The sequence below is a fragment of the Dioscorea cayenensis genome, chromosome 6 (genome assembly GCF_009730915.1).
Source record: "Dioscorea cayenensis subsp. rotundata cultivar TDr96_F1 chromosome 6, TDr96_F1_v2_PseudoChromosome.rev07_lg8_w22 25.fasta, whole genome shotgun sequence".
NCBI classification, from domain to species: Eukaryota; Viridiplantae; Streptophyta; class Magnoliopsida; order Dioscoreales; family Dioscoreaceae; genus Dioscorea; species Dioscorea cayenensis.
The window spans coordinates 18971777-18992996 of record NC_052476.1 but is presented as its reverse complement, the minus strand read 5'-3'; the positions used below and the strand labels follow the sequence as shown (position 1 = coordinate 18992996).

The 21220-nt window shown below is 32.3% G+C and overlaps 4 protein-coding genes across 7 annotated transcripts; 3 read left to right on the top strand and 1 right to left on the bottom strand.

Moving 5' to 3' along the window:
* Positions 1–442: 442 nt before the first annotated feature.
* On the bottom strand, positions 443–4582 carry LOC120262827 (OVARIAN TUMOR DOMAIN-containing deubiquitinating enzyme 11). 4 transcript variants are annotated; one of them, XM_039270723.1, is made up of 10 exons: positions 4429–4582; positions 3792–4044; positions 2828–2901; positions 2294–2348; positions 2057–2131; positions 1751–1824; positions 1618–1666; positions 1124–1208; positions 817–873; positions 443–711 (listed from the first exon to the last, which is right to left on the bottom strand). In XM_039270723.1, exons 2-10 carry the CDS (start codon positions 3954–3956, stop codon positions 668–670), a joined length of 678 nt encoding a protein of 225 aa, XP_039126657.1. In that variant the 5' UTR covers positions 3957–4044; positions 4429–4582; the 3' UTR covers positions 443–667. The 4 variants fall into 4 exon arrangements, with proteins under 4 accessions (XP_039126657.1, XP_039126656.1, XP_039126659.1 ...); XM_039270722.1 differs by having other exon boundaries at positions 3792–3957; XM_039270725.1 differs by having other exon boundaries at positions 4471–4582.
* Positions 4583–6677: 2095 nt separating this feature from the next.
* On the top strand, positions 6678–12760 carry LOC120263695 (exocyst complex component EXO84C-like). The gene is given in 9 exon segments (XM_039271660.1): positions 6678–6859; positions 7715–7809; positions 8482–9316; positions 9318–9524; positions 10548–11069; positions 11831–12019; positions 12115–12251; positions 12337–12583; positions 12663–12760. Coding segments are annotated over 8 exon segments (2322 nt in total). The 5' UTR covers positions 6678–6763; the 3' UTR covers positions 12578–12583; positions 12663–12760.
* Positions 12761–13121: 361 nt separating this feature from the next.
* LOC120263751 (ribonuclease H2 subunit C) lies at positions 13122–16253 on the top strand. Its single transcript, XM_039271726.1, is given in 6 exon segments — positions 13122–13362; positions 13441–13499; positions 13501–13534; positions 13654–13835; positions 14913–14998; positions 15760–16253. Coding segments are annotated over 5 exon segments (531 nt in total). The 5' UTR covers positions 13122–13190; the 3' UTR covers positions 14997–14998; positions 15760–16253.
* Positions 16254–17810: 1557 nt separating this feature from the next.
* Positions 17811–19152, top strand: LOC120263048 (lectin-like). Its single transcript, XM_039270969.1, has 3 exons — positions 17811–17921; positions 18045–18160; positions 18610–19152. Exons 1-3 carry the CDS (start codon positions 17814–17816, stop codon positions 19016–19018), a joined length of 633 nt encoding a protein of 210 aa, XP_039126903.1. The 5' UTR covers positions 17811–17813; the 3' UTR covers positions 19019–19152.
* Positions 19153–21220: the final 2068 nt, after the last annotated feature.

The following is a 21220-nucleotide window of genomic DNA, read 5'->3' as shown; positions in this document are numbered from 1 at the left end:
ACGGTAGGCTATACAACTTTTTCCTTCATCAATGCGCCTTGAAAAGGTCTTGAAATCTTTTACAAAGAGGAGGAATGTGGAGACATGGCTGCCTTTTGTGCCCTTCCATTAATAACTTGGCTTTGCAAAACTATGGAAGTTGGCACACATCTCCTCATACACGAACCTCTTGTGTCTTCCAACTCGATTTGTACAAGTTAACTCCCAATATTATGCCATGATAGCCTATCTTCGCCTCCTTTGAATTCCCAATGCCTTCACAACCTATATGTATAAAAGAACACCCAATACACGTAAAATGAGACATAAACCGTATAAAATATGATGCTCAATGTATGTAAAATATGCATAAAAACATGTTCACTCAAGCACTTATCAATCATCGTCCTCTTTTCTATCCTGTCGGAATACATAATCCAATAGCAACAAGCAAAAATTGAGATGCTAAAAAAAAAACATCTTCAATTTATTACATAAATTCATCATTCTAAGCCACAGTAGTTCACAAAGAATCGAAATTTTTACTGTTTTACAACAATGTGTTAAAACTCTTTATCAAATGATGGTGTACATGCTAAGAAACTAAGATGCATATCCCACACAAAATACAAGCTTTACATATATATATTTGCAACAATGATACAGTTCCCGGGCTCGAACCCTCTGTTTAAAAAAGCCAGTGTTTTTTCTTCGCTACTCGAGTTGGAAGATCTGCATGGGAAAATTACAAGAAATATGTATCAATTATATGAAAACAAAAAATTAAAACAACATCCAATTGCAAGAGAGAATGAATAAAAAGATCGGGTTATTTACCGTCAGCTCCATACAAAGAGTTATAGTGCACTTCACTCCAAAAGCTTAGCCAAAGCTCTGTAATAACATGGCAAGAAATGTAATTCATCATGATTGGAAGAATCTCACACAATGATTTACCTCTAAAATTCATGAGTTAAAATTCCCGGCATATTCATGTACAAATTCACAAGCGAGGACGTGATCGTGAAAACAAACATATAACAAATGCAAGGATTATGACGTCATAGCTAAGAGTAGTAAATGATGATGATGTTGTGTGTTGAAAAACAAATTTCTCACTGACAAAAAAAGGCGAATTGATTACCTTTAGCTGGATTTTGCTCTTTAGGAATAATTTCGACTAGGCAAGTATCTCTAAATGATGTAAGCAAGCAGATTTTGGCACCAAACTGCAACAGATGAAAGAAAGAGATAAATGGTTCATTCAATCAAATGAATGAAATGACATATCATGTAGAGCTTCCTTGAATGAAATCCATTCGTAATTTTATAATGGTAATAACAGGTCTTCATGAGACTTAAGACTAACTCGTACTGTTGCAACACAAAGGTATTATTATACACAATATTATCAAAGAAATGACATAGCTTGCCGGATTTTTAATAGTTCATCTTTGCTTCAATGAAACAATGGTTTGCGTGGTGTTTGTAAATTAACATCTGTTTTGATACATCTCTGTTGATAATTTCATCAGGTCCTTACAACTCATTCACATAGAAAAATAATCATAAGAAGAGTCAGACATAAACCAGATACCAGAAGTTAAAGAATACAAAAAAAAAGAAAAGCATTATTACCCGGTCTGCTGCTGCTTGCAAGGTAACATGGTCTCCCCATTCACCAGTCCTGAGCCAGAATGATGTATATTCAATAAGAAATAAACAAGAAGCATGTTAAGTGTGTGAAAAAGAGAGAACCAAATAGCCGAACCTTTTCATATTTTTCAGATAAGTTTTATAGTCCATTGGAACATAGCTTTCATAAAATTTCCTAAAGTGTTTGAGCTGAAGAAAAAAAACAAGAGAAAGAGAGAATAACTATTACGTTTGGATTTACCAAACAACCTTCAAACAGTAGAAAGTAATTTCAATTGACCCAAAAAAAGAAAAAAATTAGGAAAAGCATAACTAGAAGAAACATATTGAAAATGTGATAAAGGATAGGAAAAAAACATTCAGAATAATCAGCACATATTAAAAAAAAAAAGGAGAAAAGAAACAGAGTATAAATTTTTACCTGTTTTACAACTGCCTTTCGTACATGTTTGTGATAGTCAGGATTGCGGAAAAGTTGATCGGCTAGAGCTCGAAACTGTTTAGTAATATAATAAAACCTAAGAAACGGAATATAAAGACTAACCAATCGTTAATTAATAATGATGTTGCTTCCTTTTACAGGCTAATTCAGTAATTAAGTACGAGCTACCCATTATTTTGTTCTTTCTTTTTTTGGCATGAATTTTACACAACAAACCTGGCAGTTTCCATCTCCTTCAACTTGCATTTCAGCTAAACCATATGTCGTTAATCTGATGATAATGAAAATATAACATAAGAATGTACAGCAAGTAAATAAAAACGAAACAAAATTCACTTGAGATGCACAAGCAGACATGGACTAAAATATAGAACATGCATTCATCAAATTAGTACATATATTTTGCAGAAGTATCTCAATGCACACAAAGTCAAACTCATCTAAAGGATAAAATAAAAAATGCCATACGGAACTTTAAATTATGCAATCTTGTATAATCCATTCCCTGTCAATTAAAAGAATTCAACATTACTAACTTTAGCCAATTATTTCCACAATGCTTTACATTAGAGATTACTCAATTTGATTCCAAGTCAATGCCCTGGGTCATAATAAAAGAGAAAAGGAAGAAAATTCGATCAATTATTACCAAGCTAAAATTCAAAAAGAGAGCAACACAAACAACCAAAGCAAAAGGAAACATAAAGTTAAAATCACAAGGGTAATTATAGTATTTTTTTTTATCATAACCTTTCTAGCAGCCTCTCATGATCCAAAGTTGCATCATCAACATCTGGAATTTCACCATTAACCCGAGGAGTGTGCTGTTCATCATTAAGGAAAAACACACAGAAGTTTTTTGTTAGGAAACCATAGAAGACATATAGGCACGCATGTTGATACTAGTAAGAAATTGATTCTAAAATCAAAATGTAAATAAATATATATAAAAAAAAAATCACCACTAATCATCATCATCATATTTTGAAATCTGATTGTAAACTTTTGATCTCTATTATTATTATTATTTTTTTAATATCAAGTCAAACCCATGATACTTTGGAACTCTTTTATACATAGTCAATTGTCAGGTAGAACAATCAACATGATGTATAGATACCACAACGTAATCGAAGAGAAAACATTAGCAGTTGTGTTATATGGAATTTTCCTTATGACTGACATTTAGTTCCAACAAGTTCATCTTGCACATAATAAGCCACAATTGAGCTTTACAACGAACTTAATCGCTGGAAACACATAAACTATTCTGACTATCTATTCTGAATTAAAAGGGAAAGGGCACCATAAAAAAATACTTTAGACAACATAAGCAAGTGATGGATATGAGTAGAATTCATTAAGCATAAATCGCTCAGCAAAAAACCAAACTAAAATTCATATGTATACAATTGGAAGAGATTAATCTGCCATTTTCAAAACCACTGATCAGAACCGCCGCAAGCTAAAGTTTCAGTTTTGATCTAGAAACAAGAAAGGTTTAATGGTGAAAAGAGACAATTACTGAGGGGATAACATGTAGGTTTTGCTAGGACCTAATATCAACCACCAATACAAAATGGCAATGGATAATGGGAAAATACTATGCACAAGAAATTAGTACCAGAATGTCCACACATGATACAACCACATATATCACAAACAACATGATCAATTAATGAGGAAATGCATCAAGAAAGAGAACACACAGTACCGGAATAGATCCCAAATGAGAGAGGCGTTTCCCCAGGCTTCGGCCAGAATTCTGATTTTTATCAGCTAAAATGCTACCAATTGTTACTTCATCCTCAATATCTTGGACACTGCTACCTATACTTGAGCTAGATCCTTGATGCGCATAATCAGGTTGTTCAGACATGCTAAATCGAACAAAACATTCCAACCACAATCACTACTTGTACACAGTTTCAGCAGATGAGATCAACTCAATCTAATTGATCAAGCAACTGTAAAGAAACAAAAACAAAACATTGATATTATCTTCAGAAACACAAAAGAACACCGAAATCAATCAATAACAGTGAGAGAGATTCTATCAAAACACTTCCTTCAAAAAAATAAAAATTTCCTGCTTGTTTTTCATCTTCTCCATTCTTTGCCCCAATCCAAACACCCTCACATGAAAAATGAACCAATGAATAGATCTTAAATGAAAACACGAACAAGATGTAATCTTTCTGCACACCAATCACCAAACCTAGAAAACTGACAAAGATACATGATCCAAAAACAAATTGAACACCAGAAAAGATCACTTTCCCCTAAAAAATCTCACCTTTTAATAAGAATATCAAATAAAAGCTAAGAAAAAGATGGAGAAAAGGGCTCACAATTCTTGAAAGGGATTCAGGAAGGCGGAGAAGTGCACATATTTGGAGTGATTTGATCATGAATTTAGGGTTTGATCATGGCTTCCATGACTGCAAATATTGAATTAATGAAGAATCATCTGCGCATAACTCCATGACCATGAACTCTTTTTCAAGAATATTAATTTATATATATATATATATATCAAAATTTTGGAAAATAAATAAATACTCCAGTTTTTTTTTATCTGTCACAATATCTATATTCTTTTTATTTGTTATTTTTTGACATAAAAAAATAATATTTTTTTAAATTATACTTAATATTTTATCAACATTTTTATAAAAATTAAATATGAAAGAAAAATATAAAATATATAAATTAGGGGGTAATTCTGTAAAAACAACTAATTTTTTTATAAATTTTTATAAAATAACTAAATTTATTGGTATGTAAAATTCGGTTAACCATAACAAATAAAATAAAATAAAATAAAAGTAAATAAATATATATGTAGAGAGGACTGGTCTGCTAGGTACGTCTCTCGATGAATTTATATAAGTAGTGACATCAACAATGCACAATTAACAGTGTTTTGTTTTCAACCGTTCATTATAATAATAACATAATAAATTACAATAACCTGTTTTCAACCCATACAAATAGTCAGCACTATTGTCATAAAACATTGTTAATGAAATTTTATTAGAATTTCCATTTTATAAAATTGAACAATATAATGTAATTACATTGACTAAAATGAATTTAATGCAAAAGAAAAAGATATTTATTTTAAATTTTTAGAAATTAGAAGAGTTAAAAAAAAACATTTTAGTTTTGGTCTTTTTATTTATTTGATTTATTTTAGTTTTTAGATGGAGTTTTGTAATAAAATTAGGACTTTAATAATATTCCAAATATATTTCAATTTTAGCTAGCCTACGGCTACAAGTACTGACACATATTTTTATAATTTTAAATTCAGAAAATGGATCATCGATTTAGTTTTGATGTTTTATTTATATTTCTCATATTTTAAATAAAACCTATTGAATTATTCAAATAAACCAAAATTTTTTTTTACCCCAAATAATTCAATCATTAAATTTGTATAATTAATTTGATCTTGATCTTAAATTGTTTTTAAGTTTATAAAAAATTTTAAAAATTATTATTTTCTTTCATTACACTCCTATAAAAATTCATTCTCCACTGAAAAAAATGAAAAAAAAAAAAAACTAAAAATTCAACATCATCCACATGTTTCTCTCATATATAATTTTTATTTTACCAAAATGCCACTACATGTGGGAAGGGTAATTTGGTAAATAAGATTAAATATTCAAAATAAAAATAGTAGTTATTTTTATTTTTATTTAAACATGATTTAAAAAAAATTTATCCTAATTTTCAAACATATTGTTTTGTTAGTACACCCAACTTCATCAACCGAAACCTTCTCACTTTCCACTAAAACATCTTTTATTTGTGCATTTTAACCCAAATAAAACCTCACAATTACAGAACTGGCCGGGTGGCATTATTATTGCTTTAAACTTTTAGTTAGAGGGGTATTCATGCAAAAAGGCACTTTCTTACTTCTCTTTTGGCTTTTATGCAAATATACCCTTACAATAAAAGTGTAAAGATTATAAAATTAATAGAGCGAGAGTTCATGACAATATTTTTAGGGGTATATTGTGTGTAATTTAAAAAATTATGGAGTGTAATAAAATTTTTTATGATAAGTTTACATGTAAATCCCTATAAATACTTCATAAAATTTATATCTATAAACTAGGGGAAAAAGCATAAATAAATTATCATTTTATTATTAATCATTACAAATTAAGCATAAAAAATTTCTTATTTGAAAAATATAAAATGACCAAAAACAAATTCTAAGGCTATTCTATTTTAATTCTACATACACCATATTTTTATCGTCATGGATAAAATAAATATTAAATTAAAAAATATATATATTGAGGGGATATATGAAAAAACTCTAAAACAAATACAAATATTTCTGTTTTATGGGGTTACATAAGCAACATAATTTGTATAGATTAAATGTTCAAATACACATTTTGCAGGGGTATAAATGCAAAAATTCGAAATTTTTGTACAAAGTCCACGTCATCAGATCCAAGTGATCCAACCACTCATCCATGATCCAACGGTCAAAATCACTCACTGTGGGTCCCACCCTCCCAAAATTAAACTATTTTGCCATCTCCATTGTGAGCATTCTCAAAGGTCTCTCTTTTTTTCTCTAATCTTTGAGCTGTTGTTACTCTTCACGAGCGAGAGAGAGAGAGAGAGAGAGAGAGAGAGAGAGAGAGAGAGAGAGCAATGGAGAGCAGCGAGGAGGAGGACGACTTCCCCACCCATGAATGGATCACTCCTCAATCCAGCATCACCGCAATCTACCAGTCTGACACCGAGAAGGTCATCTTCTATGGAGCTGTCTCTTTGTTTTCCTTTTTTTAGTTTGTGTTTCTTTTCTTTGGTTTTGATGCTCTGTGATTGAGCTGAATGGGTTGAATTTGGAGGTTTTGGGATTTTTTTAGTGGTTTTTATTCGATGGTTTTAACCTTTGATGATGATTTTGTGTTTTTTTTTGTTTGTGGAGTTTACTCGTGATGGTTGGTTTGATCTCTTGTTTGAAGTGGGGTTTTTCTCTTCTTATTGTAATGCAATGGAGTTGAATTTTTTTCTTTCTTTTTTAATTTGCTTTAAAGGTATGAAAAGATTGGTTTTTTTATGTGGGTTTTACATGTTTGATTATTTGCGTGAGAGAACTTTGTTTGATTGAATTAATTTTAGCTTTTTCTGTAATTTTTATTCTCTCTAATCTATGAATTCTTTTGATTTAGTTAAAAGTTTGGTGTAGTCCTTTGACCGTACTCGATGGCATACAGTGGATTTCCTTAGGCTAAATGTGACGAAACTATAGCCTGGCTATTGAATCATGTAGCAGTTTTTTGGGTAGATTTTTTTTAAGTTGCTCAAGAGATTGCATTTCAGTTGGGGTAGGATTTTTTCATTGACTTTTTGTGTGAAGATTGAGGATCGAGAAGTTCTTTCTGAGGACACTTTATGGAAATGTTAAAAATAAAAAGCTTTCTTTTTTGCTTGATTTAAACTGAAGCCTCCACTTTTCTGATAGATTATGCGTTCGCCCATGCCTTGACTTTGAGTTTAATCCTCATTTTGACCAGGCTGTCTGATCTTAGTTATTTGACCAGCTGGTTTTAGAGGGGGGAAAACTGTTTGCTCATTGATAAATGAATTTCTATGCAGGGGGTCAGGAAGATTTGTACAGAACTTCTGGATCTGAAAGATGCTGTGGAGAACTTATGTGGGAATATGCAATCAAAATATTTAGCCTTTTTAAGGTAATAATGACAATTACTATCCAAAAACTGTACTCTCTGTAGAAGCAGCAATCTTTTCTGAATACAATGGAGTGGACTTGTGTTCTCCTTATACCTAATTTTTACTGGTTACCACATCGGCTAAGCTGACAAAAAAACAGTGTGCTTCTTGAAACTTGTCTTGAATGGCTCAGACAAGCAAAATGACTAGTTAATTTTTGCTTAACATTTTTTTATTGCATATTGTTTTTTTGGATGAGTTCACTTCCAAGTTGATTTAGCTAAACAAATAATGCAGTTTATGTCCTGGAATTGCTCAGTATATGCTATCTAATGGCAAAACTTTTGTTCCACATGAGTCGATAACTAAAAGGTAGTAAGCAAGACTTTTTTTTTTTTTTGAGGATTATTCCCTTTAACCATTACAAAAGTTCGCCCAAATTTTTGTGATTCAATATATTGTTCTGCATCACATGGTTGATTGCTGTTTGAATGAATGATTTACATTGACATTGCTTATGAAGAGCTGGGGAATGTGATTTCCACTAGCTTAACTTCAGATCTAATTGCCTCTGGTTCTAGCTTCAATAATAGAGTGCTAGGGGATGAGCAGCGGAGTCAAGGACCTCAATTGCATACAGAGAACCAGCTATGTACTTAGTTTTTTCTTCCTGTTCATCCTACTTTTTGCAGGTTGTCTGAAGAGGTAATTGAGATTGAACAAGAAATAATTGAACTACAGAAACATGTATCAGCCCAAGGAATCCTTGTACAGGATCTAATGAGTGGTGTTTGTCGGGAGTTGGAAGTATGGCATAAATGTAATAGTGAGGCTGTTAGTACCGAAGAAAATGTTCAGGCTTCCAAAGCTGACTTTTCTTCAACAAGTGAATCAGAGGATATAAAAATCAACTTTCTGGAAACAATGGATGTTTTTTTGGCAGAACATAAAGTAGAAGAAGCACTTTTGGCATTTGACGCAGAAGAAAAAAGATGTGCAGAGTTGAATGACTCTGGAGAAAATTCATCTGATGAAATTTCAGCTTATAAGGCAGACTTCTTAAGAAGAAAGGGTATGCTTGTGGATCAGCTTGTTGAGATTTCTGAACAGTCTTCTGTGAGCAATGGTGAACTTAAGAAGGCTTTGTCTGGTCTAGTCAAGCTTGGGAAAGGATCATTGGGTCATCAGTTGTTGCTTAAAGCATATGGTTCCCGACTTCAGAAAAAAATTGAGGCTTTTCTTCCTTTATGTTCTATTTATTTGGAAACATATTCTGCAACACTTTCTCAAATTGTGTTTTCTACAATCTCATTGGCAAAAAAAGAGTCTGTTTCGATATTTGGAGATGCACCTGCTTATACTAATCGAATTGTTCAGTGGGCTGAGTGTGAAATTGAGGCTTTTATTCATATTGTTAAAGAGAATGCTCCTCCATCTGAGACTGCTTCCGCCCTTCGTTCTGCCAGCATATGCCTCCAAGCTAGTCTTAGTCACTGTTCCTTTCTGGAATCACAAGGGCTGAAAATTCTCAAAATTGCTTATGGTTCTTTTCCGTCCTTATCTTGAAGAGGTTCTTGACATGAATATAAGACGGGCAAAAAAACGAGTACTTGACTTAGCACGAGATGATGACACGATGTTCTTCTCCTCAGAAACTGGCTCACCACTTTCTGCTGCTGCATCATCAAATATTATGCTGAATAGCACTGGAAAGAAGTTCATGTGCATTGTTGAAGTAAGTGATTCCTTCTCTTGAAATGTGTTGCACTGCTTAGTTAGTAATTGCTGCAGTAACTACTAGGTAATGGAAGTTTTCCTTCACATACAGATAAGGTCCTATCTTTTGTAACTGCAGTGCATTGATCTTCTTATAATTGACTTATTCTGTGTTTTTCCTTGGAATGGACATCTCCTTCTATTTTGTGATAAAAAACTGGCCACAACTATGTTTTGTGTGCATGCATGCGTCATGTGGGTGTGAGTGACTTGATTGGCAATATATATATTCTGAGTTTAAGCTTAATGGGCCAGGAATAAGGTTTGGCAGAAGGCATTCTGAATCTTCAAATTTCTTTGACTAATACTTCAATCTATTTGCATGCCGTGCTTGTAAATGTTATGCAGCTTATTCTGCGTGTCCAGTAACTTGTAACACAATTTAGAAACCTGTGAGAAAATAATCTATATTTCAGTCAGAATTGCATAATGTTTCTTAACTACTACTGAAGTATTTCACTGTGCTATTTTCCTACTTTCAATGCTGTAATTTTGCCACCCAAGAAAAATTAAATTTCTATATGGGAGGACAATAGCTTTCTTTTCCTTATAATATTTCACCTAAGAAAAATTAAATATCTATCTGGGAGGACAATAGCTTTCTTTTCCTTGTAATATCACCCTAAACAAACACCCTGACTTCTATGTACTAGCACTTTTTGTGGTTTGAATCTGTGTTTGTCTTAAGTTGAGCATTCATTGTCTCAATATTAGATTGCCCCATTAGTTACCTACTTCAGTTCTTGTTAAATATTATGTTACTTAAATTTTTCTGGGCATTGAAACCAAAATCTGGCTGAGTTTTATCTGTCTTTGATAATCTTGAAGCGTTACATATTCATATTTAAAATATGATGCTAATGGAAGAAAATACACTAGATGCTAGACTATGTTTAAAGGAGATGTAAGGACACTCCTCCAGAGAACCTCACGCCCTATACACTTTTTTGATTGGTATCGCTTTCTTTTGGTCATTTGACAGGATATATTGGAGCAGCTGACACCATTGGCTGTTTCGCATTTTGGAGGAACCATCTTACATAAACTTCTTCAACTATTTGATAAATATGTTGAGACATTGATTAAGGCGCTACCACCTTCTGAAGATGATACTCCTATAGAACATAAAGAGATTATTCATTTTAGAGCTGAAACCGATGCGCAACAACTTGCACTTTTGGGAACTGCATTCACTGTTGCTGATGAATTATTACCAATGGCTGTATCAAGAACTTTTACCATACAGGCCGATAATAACGAAGGAAGTAGTGGGTCCTCTGAGAGCATTGGTTCTTTTTCTCTTTCTACTATTGAATTCAAAGATTGGAGACGCCATCTTCAGCACTCATTGGATAAGCTCAGAGATCATTTTTGTCTGCAATACATTTTGACCTTCATCTATTCACGGGAAGGCAATGCAAGATTGGATGCTCGGATGTATTTGGAAGGGAAAGAAGATGATCTCTTCTGGGAATCTGATCCTCTACCTTCATTGCCATTCCAGGTACTTATATTTTCCACTTGTTTATATTGACATTGTTTCTATACTAATAGTAGCATTAGGTATTATCAAAGCAGCCTTTAACTTCCTTCTTCCTGGCAAACCTATGAAAGTCAGTAAAAAGCAAACAATTTTGAGCATCTGTTGTTGATTATTATGGTTTGCAGATGGCATCAATGTATGCCGTCATCTGTTTAAGTGGAATTTCTTTATGCAGGTTTTTTTTTCTTCGCATGCATGCCCCTATAAATGTGCTTAGCTGCATATATCTCTGCCTTTTTTTTTTTAATAATATTTCTGAAAACTTCAAGAATTTTCCAGGTTCACTATGTATTTCCAAATTTTATCTAAATAAGATTAAAATACCCCCACCCTAACATTGAAATTTTCGCATTTCTTTCTTTTGCTCTATCATATTACATTATTAAAATTAAATGTGATTTTTGGTGTATGACAGCTTAAACATGCAATATTACAGTGTGATGTGATATCTTGAAGTATACAATATATTAGGAAAGTAAATACACAACTGGGAACCAAACGTTTAGTTATTGGTCGAGCAGATGGCATCTGGATTTTGATGGATCAGTTGGATTGTTCCTTCTCTTTGTATGTCTATTAACTGATATTTTTTGCATGAGCTTTAAGGCGGTGTCTCAAAGGATATATTCATAAAAATTTGCAGCTTCCAGCAACTAACATCAATTCATTTGCCCTTTTTTACATGCTTAAAAGTTTCTATGGGTTTGTTATGTTTTCTGCAGGCTTTGTTCGGAAGACTACAGCAATTGGCAAGTGTCGCTGGTGATGTTCTCCTTGGGAAGGAAAAGATACAAAAGATTTTGCTGTCCAGGTTAACAGAAACAGTGGTGATGTGGATATCAAATGAGCAAGAGTTTTGGGATGTCTTTGAAGACAAATCAGTTAAACTCGAACGATTTGGCCTGCAACAGGCATGTACTTGATACTAATGATATCTCTCAACTTCAGCATTTCATTTTCTCTCATTGAAAGCATGAACATCATTTTCCATTCTTCTTTCTTTCAGTTAATTCTCGATATGCACTTTATAGTCGAGATCGCTGTTTGTGGGGGTTATCCATCACGAAACGTTCAACAAATTGTGTCAGCTATTATAACTCGGGCTATCGGAACCTTCTCCTCCAAAGGTGTAGACCCTCAAAGGTAATCATTCAAGTCTACTCCGGTCGCATCTTTCATGTAGTCCGACTTCACTCTCAACTTTTTTCTGCTGAAAAATCATGTTCAGTGCACTCCCTGAGGATGAATGGTTTCTCGATGCTGCAAAGGCGGCGATAAACAAACTCCTGTTAGGAACTTCTGGGTCTGAAGCTTCTGAAGCTGATGAACATATAGTTATCCATGACGATATATCTGATTCCGATGAGACTCCTTCAAGTCCATCGACAGTACACTCAGTAGATTCATTTGCTTCGGCTAACATGGGCGAAACGGAGAGCCCTGTTTACTTCACTGATCCTGAAACTTGAATTTCGGTACTTTGTTTGCAGATTTCACAATTGAACCTATTTAATTTCGAGTTTCGATCTTTAAAAATTTCGGCTTGTTTTGCAGGTAATTATTATTGTTCATGACATAGAAAGCATTTGCTGTTGTACTCTTTGTTGTAGCAGATGTAGCAAAAGCAAAGGAGGCCAATGATATATAGTTCTGTTTTTAGTACTATTCAATATTTATGTAGTATTTTTTTTAATTTATTTTTGTTGTTTTTATTTATTTATTTTTGTATAAATAGCCTGAATTAATTATGTTGTGGATTATGGCAATGCATTCATTTTCGCAAGTTCTTGTTTTTCAGTTTCTATTTTTATATTTTTAGAAATAAAATTTTGGTATTAGAACGCATTAAAATATAGAACAAGAATATATACACACCCTCTAAAAAAAAATCTTGAATTTTTTATCTAAAAAATTTTCAGTTATTCCCAAAATATTTTATGAAAATATTTTTGTAATTTTAAAATTTAGAGGGACTTATATATAAAAAAAAATGAACTTGAACCAGTTCGGATTTATATAAATTCAAAAGAAAACACAAGAAAAAAAGCGGGAAACGAAGCTAGGGTTTCTAATATCATTGAAATGGAAATGGAGAACACTAGGGCGGGGATCGCTGGCACGATCGATCTCCGCCCAGGAGACGCCGCCGCCGCCGCCACCGTTGATCTCACTGGGAATGTCCATCTCCTCCCTTGCTCCATCAAGCGCGATGGCCCCTGCCCCGTCTCCGACTACTTCAAACCCAAACCCTCAGGTTCCAATCTATCTATTTATCCATCATCTGTTTCTCTTGTAGAAGATTGGGTTTTCCTAATCTTAGTTCCGTTTTTAGGTCTCGTGGTTGACGGATTGAACGTGGAAGAGGCCTTCTTCAGAGGGAGGAAGATGCAAGGGAGCCACCGTTGAATTACCTGAAGGGTTTCAAGGTAATGTGTGTGTGTGTGTGTGTCTTTATATATATATATATATATATATATATATTTAAATTTGAAGTTATGCTTTTGTTGGAAGAATTTGAAGGAAAAATGGGATTTTTATCTTTTAGGGTTTGTGTTGGGGAAGAAAAAAGTGGAAGGAAGGAAGAGATCTGAGGCCATGAGAGGGGATTCGAGCTGTTGGGAATCTAGGGCAGAGTTTGGGAATTTTACGTACTGGAATCATGATACTGTGCCTTCCAAAGAGGATCCAATTCTCAGATGCTTCCATTGGTTTTCTATTGCAAATGCTGTGAGTGTTTTTATGAGTTTTTGTTCACTACAATTAGTTGTTTCTTTAAATTTTGGTTTTTCCCCAGTTTTTTATGCAACTTTGTCTATTCTCAGTGAGCTCTATCTATGGATGTTAGATGATTTTCTTATTGTGCTTTGGTTGAAAACTTGTCAACTTGATATATATCATGACATCTCAATACCCTAATCATCTTGACATGAATTTAGTTTTGGGGTTTTATTTTCTGTGTTTTCTTTCATGATTTGTTATTGTAGAAACCTCTATGTCGTCAGTTAGAAACCCTGACTTATGGTTTAATCATTATTTAGCTCTAACTAAATGTGTGAAGTATATTGCTCATGCAAAGATTAGAGAGTAAAATATGTGTTTTAAATAAAGAAAGAAGCAATGGGTGAAGGAGAAGAGTCAATATTTGTGATATGAAGATCTCAGAATCTAGGTTTGATCCATTGGGTCGAAGTAAATGGTTTTAAGTTTTGAAAGTGAATCGACGGTCAAATAAATCACAATGGCATTTTTGGAGAGAAATTCAAATTTCTGGTGTAAGGGGAATATTCTGTGAATGTATTCTTCCTCCCTGCAATCTTCTTAACCTTGGAAGGCTTTTGTACATGGGTAAAGATTTTAGGGTTTTTGTGTGTAATTACAATGAAGCCAGGGAGTTCCTGCAAATCCTTTGATATTTCAGGGAGGTATATGCAAATAAATGAAAAAATAAAAAATATTAAAATTTTCAATTCAATTTTACAAGAAAACTATCATAGATCACCTTGAATTCTTTCATAAAATTTATTTGACCTGCAAACCGATGTAAATACCATATATCTCATTATAGGCCTGAAGATTAACACTATACTACTATAGTAACTCTTATGATCACATGCTTAACTGTATTTTTACAACCCATGTTATGTTTGAGTTGTGTTTATATTAAATCCCATACTTCAAATTCAGCTTTACATAAATTATGAATTGAACATAATCGATTTATTTATTTCATCTTCATGGTGAATTATATTTAGAGCTTCGTACATTTCATGTGATTTTTATGCCCCTGTAAATGTTTGTCTGCAGTTGCATAAGCCTGTGACCGCAGAAGAATTGGCGACATCATCGATCATTGTTGACCAGAAAACAGAACCAGCTCAGCGAAAGTAAAAGTACACACTCTGAAACCTTATTTTGAGGAGTTATAATTCATATATGATATTCTTAAACTATTCTTCTAACTGCATTCTCTGGTTCAAATTTCACTTCCCTAATGATTAAACCTCTCTTCCATTCATCACTTTCCATTTCATACATGGAAAATGCTAGTTTAACTGAGTTGTTTTATGCAACAGTAAATTCTAGTCCTCCTTCAGGAGCATCCACCCAACCATGACCCGCATATTCTTACAGGTTGACATGCATGTTTTATCTTGTTTCCCGGCAACCTTACTTTTAATATTACTGGACTATTCCAACCTGGAGCATCTCAAGTGACTTTAATGTTAAAAAATAATCACAAGAACCTGTGTAGAACCATCTAAGCTTTTCTTCCAATACCTATCTTCGCATTAACTGCCTTGGTGTTCAGAGTCAACTCCTTTCCGCCTGCTTCTCACTGCATGTGAAACATACATCCATGGACTGGTTATTTGATTTCACATAACACGGACTTATTATATGTATATGTGATTATTCTGAAGTGAATTTATTGTGAAAATACAAATTAGTTATCACAACAAATTAACATGATGCTTTTTTAGTGATTGAGGTTGTAGATAGGCTAACTGTTGTGTAGTTGCTCTGCTAGCTTGTCTCAAAACGCCCTGCCCCTTGTTTTTTTATCACAGAAAGTTCTCAAACATGGACTTTGATGGTTCATCTGCCACCAATTTATAATACATTTTGGTGCCTTTCTTTCACTGTCAAACAGAATCTTGAATGAAGTTGCCAATTGGTGCACAATGTCGATGGTGATGAGGATGTTGAGGAATCGAATTCTCCAATAATGTCCAGATGATATTGGCATGGTAGTGCTTAAGGTGGATGAATCACAGATAGACGCCATTCCTTTTATGAAGATGCCTCGAATTGTCATCTCATCAATCGTCTAGATCTATCTCTTAACCTTTATTCTTACACTTCAATCTTGTTACATCGACTTTCTGATACCAAACTTTGCTCTGCCACTTTCATTATGACCGCAAATCAAAACTTACATGTTTATATTTTCCTCTGCTTTTATTCAGAACAAATTCTAGCATATCACCAAAATCTAACAGCTTGATGCTTGCACTATTCTATTTTCTGTGTGACATTGTATGATGCCATTTGTACTTTTCTCCATTCTTAGAGTAGTGTTTCCATTAAGTTAAGGATTCACTTGATTGTTAATATGCCAAATAAAAATCTCCTTTTTGCCCCTACTAAATGAGTGAGTAACTACTAATATGGCCTTGTAAAAAATTATGTTTGTTTATATATTCCCACAAAATATTTCTATTCTATTTGTTTATATATTCTTATGAATATGTCAAGTTTCCATGACTATTACATGACTATGTCAAATTGCCATTTTTCTTTCAACTTTCACATTACAAATTTACAAATATAGATATTGTTATAGTTAATGTAAATATTTAATCATTTGCGAAGGTAAATACATATGTTTGAGCTTGATTTATTTAAATTTTTTGGTCTTTAATGGAGCTCTTTGGAATGTAAATATTTAATATAAATATTTAATCATTTGTGAAGGTAAATGCATATGTTTGAGCTTGATTTATTTAAATTTTTTTGGTCTTTAATGGAGCACTTTGGAATGTAAGGATTTATGTAGCCGATCCCGAATAGTTGAGATTAATGATTTGTTCTTATTGTTGTTGGAGGTAAATACATTAGCATGTAATAATTAAATTTTATAGGGTTATTATGGGAAAAAAACCTCCAAGCTAGAGCTCTTAAAATTCTTTCCATAATATTATAAAAAAGACAAGGATTTAAAATTTAACTACATGCTATTTATTTATTTTTTTATTTATTGTGAATATGAATGGAATAATAAAGTTTTGAAAAGCACTTCTGAGGCCAAAACAAAAAAGGCATCGTTCTTTCACTTTGTGGTTTTTTGAGTTGTACCAAGAACAAATATGCCATAAATTTTTCTTATTCTTTTCATATTGATGTTCTTTTTTTTTTAAAATAATTAAATTAAATTTTCTTTTATTATTTTATTATTATATCCATCCATTTGGGTGTGTGTTCTTTTTTTTCAAATTTTCGGGGAAAATATTTTATAAAATAAATGGTTTTTGTGCATTTTTTCAGAAATAAAATAAGTTTAAATTTTCTAAAAACATTGCACGCACGGTACTTATGGAAAACATAAATTAAGCATTTATATATATATATGTATATAGACTTATAATCTTTTTTCTAATTTTCTGAAATATGTCAAATATAAATAAATAAAAATTAAGAGGTTCCTCTTATTTAACTTAAGAAAACTAAAATCAAGCACGCTAATAAGCAAAGATGGTTTTTCTTTTTCTGTTTGGTGGCCTGATTATTTATTTTCTTATTTGGAGATATTTATTGGTTTTTCTTTTCTTTTCTTTTTCTCTAATTTATTTATAAGTCATAAAAATAAAAATAAAATAAAATAGAACAAAAAAATAAAAATATTCTCTTCTAACTCCATACTTGTTTTTAGCTAGTTTAAATTTTATACCGTTGTGTGTATACATACATACTCGTGCATACACCATCACTAATTACATTCATCGGATATACTTTTTTTACAATCATATTTTTATTAATTAAATAATAGAATCCGAATCACAAAAAATAAGTAATAAAATTTTATATATTATTCAAAAAGAGAAAAAGAAAATGCTTATTTCCACCAAGGCATAAAAGAATAAATCAGGTTTATCACACAATTGGATTCATCATTGGAAAAGTATGGCCTTATTCCAAATGCTTTAAATGTGTATAAAAGCTGAAGAAGTTGTTCATGAGTCTAACAAGAAAGAGTGTCTTCAATTTTCACACAAAATGAGCCAACAACAACAAGCTTCGGACAATCATAAACATGTAAGTTTTATAAAAGAGCTCTTCTTTTCTTGAGATATTGTTACTCTTGATTTTTTTTTCATGTTCATTTAATGTTTTTTTTTTTTTTGTTAATTTGTTATTTGTTTTAATGTTTTGGAGCAGTGGGATGCTCTTGCTGACAATAAGTTTAGCATCTCTACAAAAGGTTTGGACATTGTTTGGGGAGATGATGGGAGGTTTTGGAGAAAGGTTCCAATTTCCAAAGATGATAAGCCAGAGTATGATATAAAAGCTTGTTTTGTTTGATTTTTGTGTGATGAACTTGAAGCTTTGTTATTTTTTGTTTGTTTGTTTGTTTGTTTATATTGGTTTAGTTGATCAGTGATATGGATTTTTCATGTTATCTCTAATACAGTATTGCATTTGCATGGTTAAAAAGTATGAAGGAGATGAAAATTTCTGCTCTTGTGTACCTTTTTTTTTAATTGATTTTCCTCTATTCATGTCTATCATGTTTTAAGAGAAAAAAAACATAACCATGATGAACTTGAGAACTCAAACAATTATCATTTGTTTTGATTAAGTTGATATTCAAACCAAAACCCATATAGATATGTACTTAAACAATAATTAAAATATAGCAAGACTCATATACATATATATATATATATATATATTTCATTTGCTCAATATTAATATTATTAACATTGTATATAATTATGTACAGGTTAAATTATGGAGAGGGAATGGAGTTGCTTCAAGTGTGTTGGTTGGAAGTAAGAGGAACACTTAACTTAGAAGAAACACATCTGTTACCAAACAAGACTTATAAATTATTTTACATCATAAAGTTCAAAGTTGATGCTTTTGGGTGGGATTATGGCCCTGTTCCACTTCATTTAGTGACTCCAGATGGTTGCAAGTTAAGGAGAAATGACAACTTTGGAGTATACAAAAAGGATGCATGGCACAAAGTTTTTGGAGGTGAATTCAAGGTTGGATCAACCGGGAAGGAAATTGTTAAATTTGCAATAAATGGATTCAACACTCCTTGCTGGAAGGGTGGCATGGTTCTTCATGGTGTCCTAATTGAACCAAAGGATAATCATTTTCTATATATACATATAATAGAATAAATTTTGTGCTTCATGTTGTGTTAATGCATGGAGCTTGATAAAACATGTGTTATGGGACTATAAACATGTAACTTTGTTGCTAATAATGTTTGTCTTGACTTATTACTGAACTTGTCTCATTTGGTTGGGAATAATGTTATGTATTTGCTTATAATGTTCATATAGGTTTTCAATTATCATACTTTTCTACTATTAAAGTTATATGGATTTTTTAAAAAATTATATATGCATGATAATTATGTCCAAACTATCAATTGCAATGATAAGTATAAGTTGTTCTCCAAAGTGACTCTTTTTATACAAGATTTTTGTCTTAAATTAAGTATGTTGTAGGATCAATTAGCACGCTTATAAAGCATTGAATTGCAAGTAAATATGATATTTTTTCAAATATAGAAAAAACAATGTTTGACTTAATCGTTGATGGTGTACGAGAGAAGATTGAGTCTGTTAAGAGTTTTATCTTACATTGCGTAGAGACTCATTTTGCCTATGTTTTCCATCTATTATATTAATAAATCTCAAATTTCATCTATTGTTAATTATCACTAATACAACTTTCTAAAATCATTTCATATGAGCAAAGCTATTGCCGTGAGAAAAGGCATTGAAAGAATCCTTGTCCGCAACTTCTAGGATATGGTCATTGTAACATCCCCAAAATAAAAACTCTAACTAAATTCACTGTTGTAAATTTTGCTATTGTCCATATTTGTACTAAAATAATGTAATTATTGAGTAAAGAAAATTTAAATAGTCATTAATTAGTTACAAGGGTTGAAACAAAAATAAAATAAATGTTAGGGTTAATATGAAAGAAGGGATAATATAGAATTAAAGCAAATCCAATTGATCAACGTGGATAAACAAATATATATATTTATATATATAGATATGTTTCGAACTCTAAGTTATTCTCTTATTTTTCTCACAAAGTCGTCGATTTTTCTCATCTCTAGGGGGTTAGGTCTATTGACGTTCGATATCGGTTACCAAGAGAGCAAGATATGGGTGAACTATAAGGTGCACAAACTTTAGTTTAGCCTTGATTGAAAGGTAAGTATTTTGGGCTGGCAAGGAGAGAAGATGCGACTTTAGATTAGGGCCAGAATGATGCTTTCAGTCTCTAGAATGATGCCAGATTTATGTTGCTAAGGAGGTGAAGAAGACTCTGGCTGAGCTAGCGATGACTTAACTTGAGGTGTGCTGACTGCCATGTAAGACATTTCTCTGAATTTAATATGTTGATTTGGCAGCCACATCAGCACTATCATCGGAATCAGCCCAGAAAGAGGCCCTTGTGGCCTCTTGTGCTCCCGGAACAAACATTTGTGCTGCCTAGTTACCAAAAAGGACTTGTGGCCATTGCGTTATTATAACTTAAAAACATTTGTGGCCACCAGCTCTAACTAAATGTGTGAAGTATTTGCTCATTCAATGAATAGAGAGTAAAATATGTGTTTTAAATAAAGAGAAAAGCAAAAGGAGAAGGAGAAGAATACAATGTTTGTAATATGAAGATTTCAGAATCTAGATTTGATCCATTGGGTGAAAATGAATCAAAGGTCAAATAAATCATAATGGCATTTTTGAAGAGAAATTCAAACTTCTGGTGTTAGAGGAATATTCTGTGAATGTATCCTTTCTCCCTTTGATCTTCTTAACCTTGGAAGGCTTTTGTACACTAGTAAAGATTTTAGGTTTTTTGTGTGTGCTTACTAATTACAATGAAGCCAGAGAGTTCCTGCAAATCCTTAATATTTCAGGGAGGTATATGCCAATAAATGAATAAATAAATAATATTAAAATTTTCAATTCAAGTTTACAAGAAAACTATCATAGATAGACTTGAATTCTTTCATAAAATTTATACGACCTGCAAACCAATGTAAATACCATAATATCTCAGTATAGACCTGAAGATTAACAAAATAGTAACTCTTAAATGATCGCACGCTTGACTGTATTTTTACAAACCATGTTATATTGGAGGTGTGTTTATATTAAATCTCATACATAAAATTCAGCTTTACTTAAATTTTGAATTGAACATAATCAACATATTTATTTCATCTTCATGTTGAATTATATTTAGAGTTTCATACATTTCATGTGATTTTTATGCCCCTATAAATGTTTGTCTGCAGTTGCATAAGCCTTTGAGAGCAGAAGAATTGGCGTCAACATCGATCATTGTTGACC